Source organism: Monodelphis domestica, chromosome 3 (genome assembly GCF_027887165.1).
Source record: "Monodelphis domestica isolate mMonDom1 chromosome 3, mMonDom1.pri, whole genome shotgun sequence".
In the NCBI taxonomy this organism is placed as follows: Eukaryota; Metazoa; Chordata; class Mammalia; order Didelphimorphia; family Didelphidae; genus Monodelphis; species Monodelphis domestica.
The window spans coordinates 27,700,698-27,718,942 of record NC_077229.1 but is presented as its reverse complement, the minus strand read 5'-3'; the positions used below and the strand labels follow the sequence as shown (position 1 = coordinate 27,718,942).

At 55.1% G+C, this 18,245-nt stretch overlaps 1 protein-coding gene across 1 annotated transcript; it reads right to left on the bottom strand.

The window, feature by feature from the left end:
- Window positions 1–3,353: 3,353 nt before the first annotated feature.
- Window positions 3,354–16,814, bottom strand: GLTP (glycolipid transfer protein). Its single transcript, XM_001364000.4, has 5 exons — window positions 16,476–16,814; window positions 10,501–10,559; window positions 8,494–8,627; window positions 4,861–5,011; window positions 3,354–4,452 (listed from the first exon to the last, which is right to left on the bottom strand). Exons 1-5 carry the CDS (start codon window positions 16,576–16,578, stop codon window positions 4,270–4,272), a joined length of 630 nt encoding a protein of 209 aa, XP_001364037.1. The 5' UTR covers window positions 16,579–16,814; the 3' UTR covers window positions 3,354–4,269.
- Between the last annotated feature and the right edge of the window lie 1,431 nt (window positions 16,815–18,245).

Sequence of the window (18,245 nt, the reverse complement as noted above, 5' to 3'; positions counted from 1 at the left end):
TTCTTTCTTTCTTTCTTTCTTTCTTTCTTTCTTTCTTTCTTTCTTTCTTTCTTTCTTTCTTCCTTCCTCCCTTCCTCCCTCCCTTCCTTTCTTTCTTTCTTTCTTTCTTTCTTTCTTTCTTTCTTTCTTTCTTTCTTTCTTAAACCAAAAAGGTGTTTGCTGACCTCAAATGACACTCTGGAATCCCAAGATTCAAAGCAAGAAGGAACATTCCAAATGGCCAGATCTGGTCCAGTTCCTCGTGATTTTGTTGTTATTGGGTTGTTTCAGGCATATCCAACTCCTCATGGCATGGCCAGAAACATAAGACATTTTTTTGGAAAGATCCAGGAGTGGTTTGCCATTTCCTTCTTCAGTGGCACAGGTTAAGATACCTACAGCTTGGATACCTAAGGCGCATTTGAACTCAGGTCTTCCTGATTCCAAGCCCAGAGCTCTCTCCACTGAGCCACCTAGCTGCCCCTTAATCCTCATTAATTTACCAAGAAAGAAACTGAGTCCCAGAGAAGAGTGATTGATCATCCAATCAACATGGCCTTCACCACAATGAAAGGCATGGGAACCCATTGTCCAATAGTTTCACCAGGAATCCCAGTGATTCTGAAGCTTAGGCGGGATCCCCACCCTGATCCTTCAGGATGGTGTGGAGTCCATACCCAGTCAGGTACCCCTTCCAGCTCCTTCTTACCCTTCCCTGGTGCCCCTGAAGCTCCTGTTCTATTGTTAACAAACTGTCCTTCCTTCAGACATGTGCCCTCTCCCTGGAAATTGTTTTGTGACTCTTCTGTATTTACTAGTGCGCTCATATTTTCTTTGATATAGATCATAAGCCTCAGGAGAGTACAGACTGCTTTATTTTGTCACAGTCAGTCAATAAAATTTATTGAGCCTATCATGTTCCAAGGCCAGTGCTAGGCTCTAAGGTTAGGAGTACAAAGATGAAAACAATTCCTACTCTCTGGAAGCTTAAAGACAGAGAGACAGAGAGAGAGAGAGAGAAGGAAAGGGAGAGAGACACAGAGAGAGAGAGGGAGGGAGGGAGGGAGAGAGGGAGGGAGAGAGAGAGAAGGAAAGGGAGAGAAAGAAGGAAGGAAGGGAGGAAGGGGGGAAGGGGGGAAGGGAAGGGAAGGGAAGGAGGAAGGGGGAAGGGAAGGGGGAAGGGAAGGGAAGGGAAGGGAAGGGAAGGGAAGGGAAGGGAAGGGAAGGGAAGGGAAGGGAAGGGAAGGGAAGGGAAGGGAAGGGAAGGGAAGGGAAGGGAAGGGAAGGGAAGGGAAGGGAAGGGAAGGGAAGGAAGAAGGGAAGGGAAGGGAAGGGAAGGGAAGGGAAGGGAAGGGAAGGGAAGGGAAGGGAAGGGAAGGGAAGGGAAGGGAAGGGAAGGGAAGGGAAGGGAAGGGAAGGGAAGGGAAGGGAAGAAGGGAAGGGAAGGGAAGGGAAGAAGGGAAGGGAAGGGAAGGGAAGAAGGGAAGGGAAGGGAAGGGAAGGGAAGGGAAGGGAAGGGAAGGGAAGGGAAGGGAAGGGAAGGGAAGGGAAGGGAAGGGAAGGGAAGGGAAGGGAAGGGAAGGGAAGGGAAGGGAAGGGAAGGGAAGGGAAGGAAGAAAAGTCTGTTTTAATCACACATCCAGACAGCTAGAGCTGGCAGGGTCCTTTGGGATCTTCTAGCCCAATACCCCCATTTAACAGAAGGGGAAATTGAGGCCAAGAAAATGATTTGCCTGATGCTAAATATAAAAGGGATGGCAGAGACAGGAACGAAACCCAGGTTTCTGAAGTCCCAGACCAGGGCTCTTTACACCCTATCAGCTTCTTCCTTCCTGTTTGGAAGTTTTTGTTTTGTTTTACCAACTTAGTAAATTTTATTTATATCTTTTACTTTTATATAATTTCCAGATCACTGTCTCATTGTCTTTGCTTCCCTTTTCTTTTTCTTCTCTTTTCCCCTCTCCCCACTTTCCTCCCTTTTCTCTCCCATCTCTTTTCCTCTGTGCCTGTCTCTGACTTTCTCTCCCATCTCCCTTTGCCCTCCTCTTTCCCTCATCTCTCTTCCTCCCTCTCTCTCCTCTCATCTTTTTTCTTCTCATTTCTCCCTTTATCTCTTGTTCTCTTCTATGTATCTGAATCTTTCACACACTCATGCACACACACACACTCATAGTCTCATCTTTTAACAACAAAGAAATTAAAGCCCTGTTAAGGAACTCAGTGGAATGGACAGTGCACCAGGCTAGGAGTCAGAGGACTTGGGTTCAAATTCTCATTCTGTTACTAATCATATGCAACCTTTTACAAGTCCCTCATTCTTAGTCCGACCCTCACTATTCTTCTCATCTGTATAGTGACAGAATTGGATGAGGCAATCTCTGAGGTCTCTTGGATCTCTAAATCCATGATCCCATGAAAACCATCCATGGCAATGTATGCACCCTCTTGCACCCACAGTCCCCTGCCTTTCTGCCAAGAAGGCACCCTATGTCCTCCCCTCCTTCTCTAGAGCCATTTCCTCATCCCTGAGGGGTGGGTTGGCCCTGGATGAGCATGAAGGTCCTTTTTAGCTCAGAATCCTGAAAGGGGCCCAAAGGCAGCTGACATAGCCAGGGTGGACAAGGCCACCTGCTGGGCACACTGAGTCGGCCAGTTCTTCTTTGTAGCTTGGGAGGAAAAGAATGCTGGCTTTCTAAAGTCTGGGCTCTGCCCCCCCCACCGCAGGCGCCCTGGGGGAGTCACCCCCCTTCTGCCTGTTTCGCCATTAGAATGGGGGGGTATTGAATGCAATTACTCAAAGGCCCCTCCTAGCTCTGATTTTCCAGGACAAGGAGGTTCAGTGTTGGGGAACACAATACACAGAGCCCTCACTTCCCCTCACGGGCCCATTCCAGAAGGCACCACAGTGTACAGCACTAGTCAGGAACACCCGAGTTCAAATCCAGCCTCACATACTTAAAAAGTTTGCCCCAAGGCGAGTTACTGAAAAGGAAAATCAATAAAAACTTGTGGTACCTAGCTCAGGGGATTCTGTGCAATCAAGTACTTTACAGGCTCCCCAAGCATTCATGACACGGACGCTGGCATTGCGGGAGGTTCCCAACTGGGATTTCTCTGGGTCTCACGGCAGGATGGTCATCAGCGATTCGCAGTGTTGTGTCCACCCTGTTTTCTGTCCACTCACCAAGCACCAGTCCACAGAGCAAATCTCAGCACTCGGGTGAGATAAGGGGACGCAGAGGCCTGGGTCTCGGGGGAGGGAGGGAGGGAAGGGCAGGGCCCCACCTAGCCAGAGATCAGAACTCCAAGCCCGGGAGGACAAGGATGGAAAAGCTGAGCTGAGATTTTTAACAAACCAAGCAGGAGGCCAAAGGTAGTTTGAAAATAGTTTTAATAAGGGTTATTCAGGTTTGTTTTCTGTTTCTTGGGGTTTTTGCATCACAGTCCCCCGTACTTTTCCCCCAAGAGCAATACAGCTACTCAACTCGAGACCAAAACAATTCTCGATCACAGCTTAGCAGCTCCCAAGAGTCACGATTAAGGCAAAATGGGGGCTGACGGGGGGGCTCGGTCTCCGCAGCACCAGAGGTCTCCCCCCAACTCCCTCTGGGATAATACAGGTCACAAGAGCAAGCTGGAAACGCTGTCCCTGAAGGGAAGAGCCAATCCAGAGGAAGCTGAGCATGGCCCTCTGGGACAGTCGGAGCCAGTATCAAAGAGTGTCCTGGGTGAGAGTCAGGCTTCCGGGCTTCGCTGGAGCCTTAAAAACATCTGGCCAGAAGTGAGCAGAAAGGCAGCAGCAGCAGCAGCAGACGCCAGGACAAGAGGGACCCCACACCCGTCAGAAAGTCCCACATCACCTCAAATCACACTTCATTATTGTAGCTAAAATGCGTGGGAGGGAGCCCGCGGGCTGCGCGGTTCCTTCCCCCACTGCACGCGTGCGCCGTTTCTCCAAAGTCACGCACTCTGCAGGTCATAACGGCAAAATCAAACCAAAACGACTCAGGACTTGATTGATTAGAAAAGTTAATCACTAAACCCCAGTCAGAGGAGCTCTGAAGACGGTGTTCACGGGCCCCCGTGAAACTCTAAGGCAAAGTGGAGATGGGCTCGTTAAATCTTATTGCTCTGTTCGGATAGAAAACGCTTAAAATGCTATCTAGACCTGAACATAACAGGTCCCTCTCTATTAAAAACGGGCCGCTGGCGCGGGCTCCGGAGCTGTGGAGGAGGAATTCTTTTCACAGTGATTCGGGTACTCTGGAGGCAGCAGGCCGGCGCCGGCGGCTACACCTTGTAGTTGAGCTCGGCGTTCATCTTGGTGTACATTTCATAAATGACGTCGATGGTGGCCGTGAAATTGACCAGAAAGAGGCGGATCTTCTCCAGGCACTCCTCCTCCGGGATGTCCTGCCCTTTGGAGAGAGCCTTCAGGAAGTCCGACTTGTATGGGGCGGCATACAGCGCTCCCTGCAGGTGACAGCGAGGCCCGGTCAGTGGGCAGACAGACAGAGACAGGACGGACAGAGGCCATGGGACACCCATGAAATGAGCCCAAAGGGATCTGCCCCGCGTACTCTGGGGAGCAGCAAAAAGGCCGGCCCATCCCGCAGGCCAGACCAGGACAGAGGAGGAAAGGAAGGACAGAACGCTAAAGCTCCCCGTATTTGCCCCCTGCGTCTTCCTGGCTCCTTCGGCTCAGCCAGGCAGAGAGAGAGGGAGGGGAAGCACTAGGGAGCCAGAGAAGGTTGGAGACAGACGGGCGGCATCGAGGTTATTAGGGAATGGGGACGGTGGGGGATGGACTGGCGGCAGGAAGTCCTGGAGGGAGACCCCAACGCCCTCCTCTTACAGATGAAGAAATTGAGGCCGGCTCACCTGAAAGATCTTCTGCACCAGCCAGCCGTGGTACTTCTTGAGGGCCATCTCGTAGGCTTTGGTCACGTTGACACGGATGAGGTTGGGGCGGTTCTCGTCACGCTCTCCGTCACAGATGCTCTGGAGCAGCACCTGGATGAACCTCAGGCCCCTGCAGGGCAGAGAAGAGCCCGAGGCCCATGAGGACCCTCGCACCCTCAGACAAGGGGCCAGCCTGGGGAGGAGGCATGGCCTGCCTTCTCCTTTGCACCGCGAGATGAGCCCAGGAGCCGGCAATGACCTCCGTTTCACAGAGGAGAAAACTGAGGTGGGCAGAGGGGAAGTGACTTGCTCAGGGTCACTTAACGAGTAAGTGTCTGAGGCAGGATTTGAACTCAGGCCTTCCCTACCCCAAGAGGGAAGCCCCAGGGCCGGCCTTCAGGGTCTTGCTTAGCTGGAGAGATAAAGGAGGCTGAACAGCTCCCCATCCACAAACAAGGTGAAGCCACAGACAAGTGGGGAGGACGGGAGGATGCTGGGAGGGCCCCCCCCTGGGTCCATCAGCAAACTGACCTCGGGCATCATGAGGACAGATACCCGATGACCTCTGACCTGCAGGTCATAATCCCTGGACATGTCCAGAGGCCAGACAGGATCCCGCGGCCTGGATTCAAATGCTGGTGTAAACCTTAAAATTTCTTAGACTTATAAATGTTGGAAATTTCACCATTGGGAAATTTCATACTTGGAAAATTTCTTAGTGATAGTCTATTGGAATGTGAACCCCATTGGCATGGGAGGTTCCTCCTCCTCCCTTCTTAAGATTACTTTAGGACAGAAACCTTTTGCTGAACAATGGAAAGGACTTTGACCTATGCTTAAGCATAGAACAGGAATTTCTTTGAGTCATGATTGATTTTAGAATTGATACAATGGAGATACTTGGAATGACAGAACCAGGTCTTGGAACTTACAATCTCCACCCTACTCAGTCCTAACAGGATTTAGGAAGGGCTGTAGCAAAGGATCAAAGATTTAATTATTTGAGAAAATGACCTTCAACAGACATGTGCAAAGGGGGCAGACCTCTGGGCGGTCCTGGGTTAAGCTAGAGCCACCATTGGCACAGGGAAAATGATGGACAGTGATTGGTAGATGTGAGAACTGAGGGGAGGGAACTTGGATGGTTTCCTTAAAGATAGAGGGGTCTGAGGACTGAGGGGGTGGTTGGAGAGTTTTGGCTCTGAGTGGTTGGAGAGGTGCTCTGAGAAGCTTGCTCTGAAGGAAGCTGGAGGTGGAGGCCCCGGAGACTGTTTCTCCATTTTGGTCACGTGAGTAATAGGGACTGATCTCCTTTCTTTGCCCCAGCTATCTAAGGGCTTGGGCCTTTTGGCCCAGCCTAAACAGAGGGGGTATTTAAGCCCTATTCCCTTCTCTCCCCTTTCTCTCTCCCTCTCTCTCTCTATCTCTAATTCCTTTCTTCCTCCTGTTTGTAATTAAACTCTATAAAAGGCCGACGGCTGACTTGAGTTTTCATTTAGGAATTACATAGCTGAATTCCTTGGCGACCTTAAATTAATATATATCAGTCTTTTAAAGTGATTTCCTTGTCACACTGGTCTTGTCCCTTCTGCCCACGTGACTCTGCTCAGCTCTTCCTCCCACTCAGGAAACAGCCTAGAAGACCTCTGAAGCCCCTTCCAGCTCTAATCTCCCCTCTGATGGGCAACTCACTACGTCTGTAAGGAGACTGGGTGTTTGGGAGGAACTCTCCTGGTTCACAAGTCTTCCTTACATCCCACCTTCCCTACCCACAGGGTAGAACAAGCCTGGGTGTGGGTGCGTCTATAATGCCAGGGGCTCAGGAGGCTGTCTAGACCCACTCACCTGCAAGCACCGCTCCACCCCCTCTGGCACAGCAGCTCACATATCTAAAGGTGAAAACCACCTCAGGAGCTTCCCGGAGCCAGGATTCTTAGACCCATTTTATAAGGGAGTAAACCGAGGCAGACAGGCCTGAGAGCAGTGCTGAGGTTTGCAAGGCCCTTTCCCAACAACAGCTCCATAAGGACAGTGGGACAGCTTTTTACAGAGGAGAAAACTAAGGCAACTTCTTTGTGGTGTGACAAAGTGTCAGGTAGAATTCGTACCCAGGTCCTCCTAACTTCGAGGCTCACATTCCTATCTTTTAACTATTCCATTCTGTCCTAAAAGCAACAGCGTGTGGGTACCAGGGCAGGAGAGCGTTAAGGGCCAGGCAACTGTGGGGAGTGACTCACCCAGGGTCACCCAGGGAGACAGAGACAGAGAGAGAGAGAGAGAGAGAGACAGAGACAGAGAGAGAGAGACAGAGACAGAGACAGAGAGAGAGAGAGAGAGAGAGAGAGAGAGAGAGAGAAAGAGAGAGAGAGAGAGAGGGAGGGAGAGAGAGACAGAGAAAGACAGAGACAAAGACAGAGACAGAGAGATACAGAGACAGAGAGAGAGACAGAGACAGAGACAGAGAGACAGGGACAGAGGGAAAGTGAGCACGCATGCAAATGGGAGCCCAGGCAGGCCATGCACACCTGCTTCCCCAGCTGTGCTTGCAGGCTTGGCTCCTGCCTCCTGGGGGGTCCCTGCTGTCCCCCTTTCCTTGGTCTCCCGTGTGGCCATGAGCTCAGACCGGGGGGATGGGAGCTGCTTCCTCCATTTGTCTCCCCAGAGTTAGGATTAGCCACGGAGCCTCTCAGACGCGCTACCCAGCACTCAGTAACCATTTCCAAAGCTCCCCCTGAGCACTCAGTAACCATTTCCAAAGCTCCCCCTGTGCCTGGATCTGGGTTCTGGGCAGAGGGCAGGAGAAGACCTCGACAGAGAGTTTCAGCCCAGGGAGGCATGTGTGGAAGCAGAGTGCCTGGCCTGGATTCAAATCCTGCCTCTTCCCCTGCCATCTCTTTTCAGGGCCTCAGTTTCCTCCTCTGTAGAATGGCCACAACCTCCACGGGCTGTTAGGAAACCAAGAAAAGCACCCCCAGGCCAAGAGGGTGAAGGAGACACGCGCTAAAGAAAGCTCCTTCTGAGACCTTTTTGGTTTGGTGGTTTCCGTCACTTCGACTCTCTCTGACCCCTTTTGTGGTTTTCTTGGCAAAGGCCTCGGGATGATTTTGCCATTTCCTGCTCCAGCTCATTTTACAGATGAGGAAACTGAGGCAGGCAGGATGAAGTGACTTGTCCAGGGTGACACAGGCAGTGTCTGAGGGAAGAACTGAGTGTAAATCTAACCTCAGACATGTATTGGCCACACGTCACTGACCTCCAATCACCTAATCCTCGATGCTCTTAGAATTGATAGGAAGATAGAAGGAAAGGACTTTTGTTTAAAGCGCCCATGCACACATACGCACGCACACACACGCACACACGCACACACACGCACGCACACCATGCACGCACACACACGCACGCACACCATGCACGCACACACACCATGCACACATACGCACGCACACATATGCATGCACACACACGCACACACACACACACGCACGCACACATGCACGTACACCATGCACACATACACACACACCATGCATGCACACACATGCATGCACACGCACACACACGCATGCACACCGTGCACGCACACACACACAGACTCCCACCTCCTCTCACCTTTTCAACCACATGAGGGCCAGCGTGGCCCCAACCTTGGGCCACTCGGCCCCGTACATCTCCTTCTCTGCCTCCAGGATGTTCTGCAGGGTCCGGAACTTGGTGGGGTCTGTGTCGTAGACGGCCCGGATTGTCTGAAGCCAGACAAGGGAGAAGCCAGTTTGTTTCCAGCCTGGGCAGCCTCATCCACAGCAAGGACTGCCCAAAAGGCCACTACGTCACCCCAAAAGAAGGGGAGGAGGGATGGGAGCCGCGAGCACCTCCCTCCACGCCATCCCGGGGATCCCCGACTTCCCCCTGCCTCCACAGGGACTCCAAAAATAGGATCTCGGGAAAAACCATCAGACGGTTCCCACGTGAGCAGACAGCTCGGGGGCCAGCCTGACTCTCCACATGGTCAGGGTATGCCCAAGAGACGCCTGACACCCCCCTCTGAACCTCAACCACGTCATCCACCAAATGGGGTGATAACAATGGCCCACGTCCCACACACTTTGATGTGTGTTTGTGTGGGGAGCAGAGGGTGGGAAGGATCGAACGGCTTTCTCACGGCTTGGGCTGTCAATAAGCAGCGGGCCAATGGCCTGGACGCTGATTTACACCTACGAGATCAGTGACATGAGCAAAGGCCTGAGGGAAGGGAGGTTTCTTCAGCTTATTAAATAGCACTTAACCAGAGTGGGGGCTCAGAGCTAATTCATTTGAGATTTTGCAATCTGAGTAATTAATAAGGAAACAAATCAAGAAGATGGTATACTAGCAAGTGATTCCCTCGCCTAAGCTACACGTGAGGATCAACCACAAACACCATGTTTTTATGCACATTTATAGACTATCAATCCCTTCTTCTGTATGTCTATGCAAACACACATACAATACATACACAATTGTATCTGTATAGGTGTGTACATGCACACACAAGAAAGGATTGATAGGGGCAGGTAGGGAGCATAATGGATGGAGAGCCAGGCTTGGAGTTGGGAAGTCCTGGGTTCAAATCGGACCTCAAATACTTCCTAGCTATGTGACCTTGAGCAAGTCACTTCACTTCAACTGCCTAGGCCTTGCCACTTCTGCCTTAGAGCTGATATGAAGACAGTAGGTAAGGGCTTAAAAACAAGAATGGACATAGATATACATATTGTGTATGGGTACAGACTCATGGACATTGATTGGTGTTTCCTTTTTGCACATAGTAGGTACATAATCAGTGGCTACTGAATTATTAAGGCTGGCCTTCTGCCTTTTCTTTCAAAGTTATATATTACAAATGAAATGAATACAGCCCATTTTTAGTCTAATGGGAAACAGAAGCTACTTTATAAACAGAATCCATTTTTTTAGATGTTGAAGTTCAGTCATTTCAGTCATGCCCAGCACTTTGTGACTATTTAGAATTCTCTTGGCAATGATACAGAGGTGGTTGGCCATTCTCTTCTCCAGCTCATATGACAGATGAGGAAACTGAGGCAAACAGGGCTAAGTGGCTTGTCCAGGGTCACCCAGTTAGTAAGTATCTGAGGCCAGATTTGAACCCAAGAAGATGAATCTTGCTGACTCCAGGCGCAGTGCTCTATCCACTGCACCATCTAGATACTTCTTTCATTAAATGTTTAAGTATTTCCCCTGGTTATATGCTCCTTTTTTAAAGGTAGATTTTGCCTTTAAGAGAAGCCAGAGGGCCCATACTCACAGCCTTATTAAGTATCTCCTAGGCAAGGCCCCGTGCTAAGTGCTAGGGAGACAGCTGCTCCCCGCCACGGAAAGGCTAACACTCGTTTGGTGCAGTGTTCCCCTGGTCCTGGACGGCGGGGTAGGAAGAGAAACAAGAGCTGCTCAGACTCCAGGCCGTCCAGCTTGCCCTGAACGGTGCCAAGAAGCGACTCCATTTTCTGTCATCTCTTCACCGCGGTGGGGACGGCCATCCTCGGGGCCCAAGTACCCACGACTCCCCCAAGCTTGGATGAATGGCGCCTGCCAGGAGCACCTGGAAGCCTGTCCACATACCTTGATGTTCCCGCTGATGTCCGCTTTGATGGGCGTGAAGATGGGCGAGCCAAAGCAATCTGGGGCACAGAGAAGAGGCAAGATTTTAGGGCCATGACAAAGAGGGTAGCACTGGGAGGGGGCTGGGCTCCCTGCTGCCTCCAACATTCTCTGAACCCATTAACTAGTGGACAAAAAACACAGAAAAAAAATGTAGAAGGGGGGGAGGTGGCTGAGGGGACAGAAAGCCAGGCCAGGAGACAGGAGGTCCTGGGTTCAGATGTGACCTTGGACACTTGCTAGCTGCCAGGGAGTGAATGTCTGTGACGTTAGCAGAGGCAGCTCTACCCCTGCCTGTCAGGATGCAGTTCTAGCCAAGCTGAACAAATGTGAGCTTAAGGTGAATGCTTAGATTTACCCGAGCTGCGCGTCAGTGGAAGTCCCTGGCTGGCCCCCACTCTTGCCATCGCACTGGCTCGCCGCCACTGGCACGCTGAGAGTGCTCCGGCCGCCAACACTTCCCATACTGATGGAACTTTTCTTTATGAAATTACGGCCCAAACCCCCCCCCAGCTCTCTCACTTGACTGAGGAGCCGCCCCTGTGGGCGGGGTCTTTGGTCTTGACCAGAGTCCGGCTTTGCTGTGAGCCCGGAGCCGCCTCTCAATAACTCTCCTGCTCTTTGGCTTCGAGGCTCCCTTTCCCTTTGTTGGTTCTTGGCACACACACTTTGGCCACAAGGCAAGTCACTTAGCCCACTGCCTAGCCCTGACCGCTCCTCGGCCGTGCTTTCGATATCTAGTATTCATTCTAAAATGGAAGGGCGAGGGGATTAGCCGAAATAAAGGGCCCGGGCCAGGGAAGGGTCTGTGGTGCTGGAACCAAGCCATTAAAATGTAAATAATTAAATTTAAACATGGAGATCTGATTCCTCAGCCAAGGTCTCGGGAGCTCTAGTGGCCCAGAAATTCTAGGAAAGCCTCAAACCCCAAACCAGAAGGGCCCAGCCTGGGCCCCGACAAGTCTGGAAATGCAGAAAGACAAAAGGCAGCGCCTGCCCTCGAGGAGTTTCCAGTCTAAGGAGGGCAAGTCGCTTAACCTCAATTACGTAGCCCTTGAGGTTCTTCTGTCTTATGTTTAATACCAAGACAGACATTAAGGGTTAACAAAAAGTCTCCTATGAAACAGCAACCCTGGAATTATTATCCCCGTTTTATAGATAAGGAAACTGAAGGCTACAGGAATTAATCCACTTTCCAGGATCAAACAGCTAGCAAGTAACAGAGGCAGAATCCAAACTCAGGTCATCCTGACTCCAAGTCTGGTCCCTCTAGCTGCTACATCACTAGTTTCCTATGTGGGAGAAACTTCCCCCACATTTGGGCTGTCTCATGCTGCCTCCTGCACTCATCCCATTGAGCTCCACCTCCTATGTGACGGGACCACCAGATGGCGCCATAGTGGATAGTCAGGAAGACCTAAGTTCAAATCCAGCCTCAGTCACTTACTAGCTGTGTGACTCTAGGCAAGTTGCTTAAACCCTCAGTTTTCTCATCGGTATTTTTGCCTCAGTTTTCTTTATGAGACCTGGTGTGTGACATAGAAAGGAAAAGGAGAGACAGAGACAGAGACAGAGACAGAGAGACAGAGAGAGACAGACAGACAGACAGAGGAGGGGGGGGAAGGAGGGAGGGGGAGGGAGAGCATTGTCCAGGGCAATGGGGGACTCTGTGACCTGATCTGCTCTCTGATGCTGAAGGGCTCCACGTGGGTCAAGGAGAGCTGGGGGGGGGTTGTTTGGGGGTGTTGTGAGCCCCACTGAGGGTCCCTCCCCCTCCGGCCTCCTTTCCTCTATCGGCTCCTCCTGAGGGCCCCTTTCTTGGTTTGAGCCACGGCAGGAGGGGAAGACCCAGACGGGGCTTGCACAGGCCCATCGACTGGGCGGGAAGAGCCAGCAAAGGCCGGAAGCAGCTGGGCTGCCCCCGGGTCTGCCCTCGGCGCCCCCCACTGCACTGTGGGGGCAGAGACCCAAGGAACAGGCGGATGCGCCCCAAGTTACAGACAGAAGCACACCCGGGCGGAGGGGCCGTGGGTGGCGGCTCAGCCCCAGTTGGATGTGACCTTAGTGGGCTCCTGCGGGGGGGGGGGGGGGGCCTGCAGCTGGGGGGGGGGCGGGCCAGGGCCCCCGGGGGGAGGGGGCGGCCCGGATTCCAGACAGGGAGCAACAAGGGGTGCCGGGAGGAGCCGAGCAGTGAGTCACCCCGCCAGGACTGCCTGGACCGGTTCTGGGAGGGCGGGTCAGTGAGGGGCCCATGGATCGGGCGGATCCAGGCGGAGGCTCTGGCCCTGGCCCAGTGGGCGGCTTCCCCAGGGGGAGGGCGGACACTCCTGCTCAGGGCAATGTCTGCAGAGCGGCTCAGACTGACCGAGGGCAAGAGCTTGAGCCCGCTGGCCTTCGGCCCTGTGCATCCAGCCTTGGTCTTCCCAGTCTTGTGACTCTCTGCCGTCCACCCAAACTGTTCTTCCTAGACCTCCCATCACCAGGCCTTTAGCCTGGCCGTGCCTCCCCCTGGGAACGCCTCCTTGAAGGGGCGACTCAGGTCCCGTCTGGTCTCCCTCCATTCACAGACAGGCCAAATTCCGGGTGACAGTCAGCCTCGTGGGGGCCTAATCACTGCAGCTCCCTGCCTCTCTGACTCAGTTTCCTCGCCTGTAGGATGGTTCCTTAACAGCGACGTCCTGGGACCCCGGGGACGGCAGCCCCTCGGACACCTTCCCTCTCCGGGCCTCAGTCTCCTCATCTGTGCTCTGCTCTGAGCCCAAGGCCTTGGGGTGGGGGTGGGGACGCCTCGCCTTCTTAGCCTCGGGCCGGGCAATGGGGTTAAGGGACCGGCCCAGGGTCACCGCGCTGGGAAGCGTCGGAGGCCACATTCGCACTCAGGGCCCGGCTCTCCACCCCGAGCCCCCCAGCTGCCCCTCAGACGGGCTGTTGTACTCCCGGGCCTGGGATCCGGGGCGGTTTGCCGTCTCCTCCCGCAGGGAATCGAGGTAAGCGGAGGTGACGCGACTCATGCGGGCCCCCAGCGTCCAGGGGCCTGGATTTGAACTCAGACCTTGGGCACAAGGGCGGGGCTGAATCCAGGTTCCCAAGTTCAGACTCAGGACCCCGAAGGTCATCCCGTCCGGCCGGGCCGAGGCACACAGTGGGCCTCTCACAGGCTCCCAGGAGACCCCCCACCTGCTCCAGAAGGCCCCGCCCAGCGCTGGCTCTCCCCAGGCCCGAGGGGAGGGCCGGGAGCCAAGAAGGGAGATGGCGGGAGGAGGAGGCAGACAGGAGGATCTCCACGCCGGCCTCAGGAGACCTCCCGGAGGCCCACGTGCTGGAGCAGGCGGCGGCCCTCTGTGGGGGAGGGGCTGGCCAGGGGTCTGGGGGGGCTCCGCAGGGGAGGGGGCAGGTACAGACAGGTGGGGGGCGCCCGGCCACACAGGACGGACAGGGCTGGGCCTTGCTTGCAGCGGGAGGCTGGGGGGGCCGGAGGGTCAGAAGGAAGTTCTGAAGGGGAGAAGCGGGCCCAGAAAGGAGGCTGTCGCAGACCCGAGCAGCAGCGAGGGGGCCCCCCAGGGGATCCCCAAGGAGGTGGGGCCCGAGCTGGAGGGGGCCGGAGCAGCGTGGCCCCCGTTCTGCATCCACAAAACGGGGAAGGGGCTGCCTCCAGCGCTCCCCCAGCCGCTCTCGACCCCAGAGAGCAGTTCGGCCCTTGCCTGGGTCTGGAGGGACGGCACGTGGGGAGCCTCACCAAGGTTCGGGGAGGGGGTGCCCGGCGCAGGCGCCTTCTCAGGACCTGAAGGCCCTCCCTGAGCCCCGCCTCGGCCCTCAGGAGGACGCCATGAAGGGGGGCTGCCCACTGGCCCCCCATCCCAATGAGGCCCCCAATCCTTTCCCAGGCCGGAGCTCAGAGGAAGAACAGGCAGAAAAGGGCCATCCAAAAAGTGGGCTGTGCTTTGGTTTAGGACCAGCTGGGGGACTTTTATCCAGGCGGGGAACCCCCAGGGAGCGAGCTGTCTGGGCTGCAGGCCTTCAGCTAGGCAGCCTTTGTCCACTCTCTAGCCCTGCCCCCCGCCTCAGGCCGGGCTGGGCAAGGGGTGCTGTGACTCGCCCAGGGTCACCCGGCTGGGGTGTGTCGGAGGCCAGACTAGAACCCAGGACCCACTTCAAGGCGGGGCTCTCCCCGGTCTCTAGGCCCAGCCCAAGGAGCCCTCAGAGGATGAGACCGGAGGACGGGCTACCGTTCCGGCCAAGAGGGCCGAGCTTTGCTCTGACCAGACTCGTGACGCAGGATGGCGGGAGCCCACGAGGAGCCAAGAGAGGCGGGGCGGGGGGGGGCACGGCCTCACGGCCCCCCCAGCAGTTCCCTCGGGTTTAGGGCGCCCAGCACCGTGCAGGGCCTCTCGGGCTGACCCAGAGCGAGGACAGGCCTGGCCCGTTGCACAGAGGAGGATTCGCCAGCGGTCAGGGTCCGAGTCAGGAAGGCCCCGAGGGGCACAGCGGGCCGGACTGCCATCCCAGGCCCTGGGTTCGACGCCAGCCTCGGGGCCCGTTTTCTCCTCTACAGTGCCAGGGTTCGGCCCCCTCGGCGCCTCCTTCCTGCTCTCATCTGAGGTCCTGAACCAAAGGGCCGGATGTCCAGCGGCCTCGGTCGCCTCCTCTGTACAACCCGGGCTGGCCGCCTGCGCTCTGGGGCCCTCCCAAAGCCTTCCTGTGCCTCAGAGCCTCTGGCGAGGGCCTGCCACCTGCCACCAGCTAGGATCGGGGCGGGACTTGAACCCAGCTCTCTCCCTGCCTGCCTCCCGCCAGTGCTTATCAACTCCAAAGACAGAGGCCATGGGAGAGGCAGCAGGCGAAGCCATCTACACCGGTCCTTCCCTCGTCCTGGGCCCAAGGCCAAGGAGACACCCCGACTCCCCCACAACAGCTGGGGCTCTGGGACTCTTACTCTGGCCTCTCAGTTCCAGCCAAGAGCTGGGCATCCAGAGAGCAAAGAACAGTCCCCGTAGCGGCCGTGCCAGGGCAGGGGCGGGGGAGGCGCAGCCCCCGAGGGAAGGGTCTCCCCAGGGGGGACAAGGGGGAGGCCCGGCAATCAGGAAAGGCTCCCCGTAGGAGGGGGTCCCTGAGCCCGGCTTCAGACTTGCTGACAGAAGACTAACCTGCTTGGCCCCAAACAAGAAAACTTCCCCAAACAATGTCACCACCAAACCAGATGCCACCTGGGCACCCCGCGGGCTCGCCCCACCTGCTGCTGACCAGGAGGCCCCCCAGCTCTAAAGCTCCTCCTGAGACCCCCTGACTCAGGAAGGGCGGCTAAGCTTCGGCTCCAAGGGGGCCCCCCTTAAAGGGCCGGGCCTCCCCCCAAGGGGAAGCGTAGAGAGGAGAGGGGAGCTGGGAGAGGAAGAAGCAACGGGACCCGCAAGAGTCCCACAGTGGACCCTTCTGAAACGTTCGGAGGGAAAAGGGGGCCCGGAGGCCGGCGGCTCGCAGGGACCCCAAACACCTCCCGGTGTCATCTTCCGCTGACTTAGAAAAGCACTCCAGGACATCTTCTCAGTCACCTAGCTTTATTTTTGGTTTTTTGTGTTAGTGGATTGAGAGGGGGGAGGGGCCCTTCCACAGGGGGTGGTCTCTCTGGGGGGGTCTTTGAAAAGAGGGGGGTCTTTTAAGGAGAAAGGAGCCTTTTAAGGGGGGGTCTCTTTCCAGGGGAGGGGGCTTCTTAAAGAGGCGAGGATGTCTCGTCGGAGAAAGCTATCTCTAGGGGAAGGGGATTTCTTAAAGGAGGTGGGTTGTCTCTTTCCAGGGATGGAAGATATCTCTTTCTGGGGGTAGTGGGGGTTCTAAAAGGGAGGGGGATCCCTGTCTCTCTCCCTTCCCAGGCGGGCTGGCTGGGGGAGGGGCGTGCAATCCGGAGGGCTGCCTGGCAGCGGCGGGGACGGGCGCACACTCACCGAAGAAGGGCGGCAGGTGGGCCACGGCGTCCAGGAAGGGCCTCGTCTCGATCTGCTTGTCGGCCGGCAACGGCTTCAGCAGGTGTTCGGCCAGTAGCGCCATGTCCGAGTCGGCGTTCGGGCCCAGCAGGAAGGCGGCAGCGGCCGCCGGGTCGCGCCCCCCAGCGGCGCCAAGGCCTGCGCCTGCGCCTGCGCTGCTTCCTCCCCCGCCCGCCGTGGCGGCGGCGTCTTCGCCGCCATCGCTGCAGCTGCCAGTCTCCGCCACCGCGACGCTGCCTGGAGCCCAGCCGCGGAGCTCAGCCTCCCGCCGAGCCGCAGCGCCGCCCGCAGGCCTTGGCTGGGCCTAAGCTATCCGGCCCGCCCCACCCCCCCGCCAGGCGCCGCCAATGGCGCCGCCGCTCTCCGCCCGGCCCGCCCGTGGAGACGCCCTGGAGACGCCCCCTCGCCGCAGCCTGAGTTCCCATTGGCTGGGATCGGGCTCGAGCGAGTCCCGCCCCCGCCCACGGGCGTTGGCCCCGCCCCTCTTGGCCCCACCTCTCGGGGCTAGAGAACGCCGGTGCACCTCGCCCAACTGGAACCTGTCCAGCCTCGCTCCCCCGATCCTCTCCATCTACTGCCAGTCGACCTGCACTTATGAAGCACCTACTGAGTGCCAAGCACCGTGCTCTGCGCTCTCCAGCAACAACCAGCCAATCTACATTTATTAATCCCCCACTTGCGCGCCAGTGGTCCAGCTTCTGTTTGGCTACTGCCATCACTCAATAAAGCAACTGATTCCACTAGTTGTTACTCAACCCGCTACTGTGTGCTACGTCCTGGGGATACAAAGACAAAAACACAGGTTTCTGCGCTCCCCCCCCAAGACCTTGCAGTCTAATGTGGGGGGGCAACTTGCAAACAGTCGTAGGAATTATTTGTATTTCCACCGTGCGATGTGATTTGCCCAGGGCGATAGAAGTATTTTCTCTTTTGATCCTTACAATAGCCCTGGGAGGTAGGTGCTAGTATCCCCATTTTACAGATGAGAAAACTGAGGCAGGCAAAGGTTAAATGACTTACCTAGGGTCACACAACTAGCCTTAAATGAATGTTCTGACTCCAAGTCCAGGGATCGCATTTCACCATGCAGACCTCTCCCAAGATATCTATCTACTTATCCATCCATCCGTCTGTCTTTTTATTTTATTTTTTATATATAAACATATATGCATGATTACATGTGAAATCTATATAGATAGATGAAAATTCCCAATAATTAATAGGTAATAACATAGGTGGTAAAGTATTAGAAAAACAAATTTAATCCATGATTCAACCTACATCTATTAATTAGCAGGGCCCTGGGGATACAAAGATAACATCAATTCTGCCCAACAAGTCCCATTCTGCTTTGCAAAAGACCCATCCCTGAAGATCTTCCTCGCCCTGCCTAAACCTTTCATCTGCTCACTCAATCAGCAACATTTATTAGCTGCCAGGTGGGAGGGAGAGAGAACATGGCTGGGAAAATGTCAGAAAATGATTATTAAAAGTTGTATTGCCACGGACAATTTTTAAAATACATCTACAAAAAAACCTACATTTATTAGCTGCCAACTCCTTACTGTGCTAGGAGGGCTCTGCCCATCCATCCCCAGGTCCTTCAGCCCAGCTTATCAAAGCCCTTCCTAATCTATAGCCCTCAGATATAAATTCACAGCTGTTGTGTTCCCAGCTGGGCAGAGGAAGGCAGCACTGGCTGGGTCTGCCCCTATATATCTCTCTAGGCAC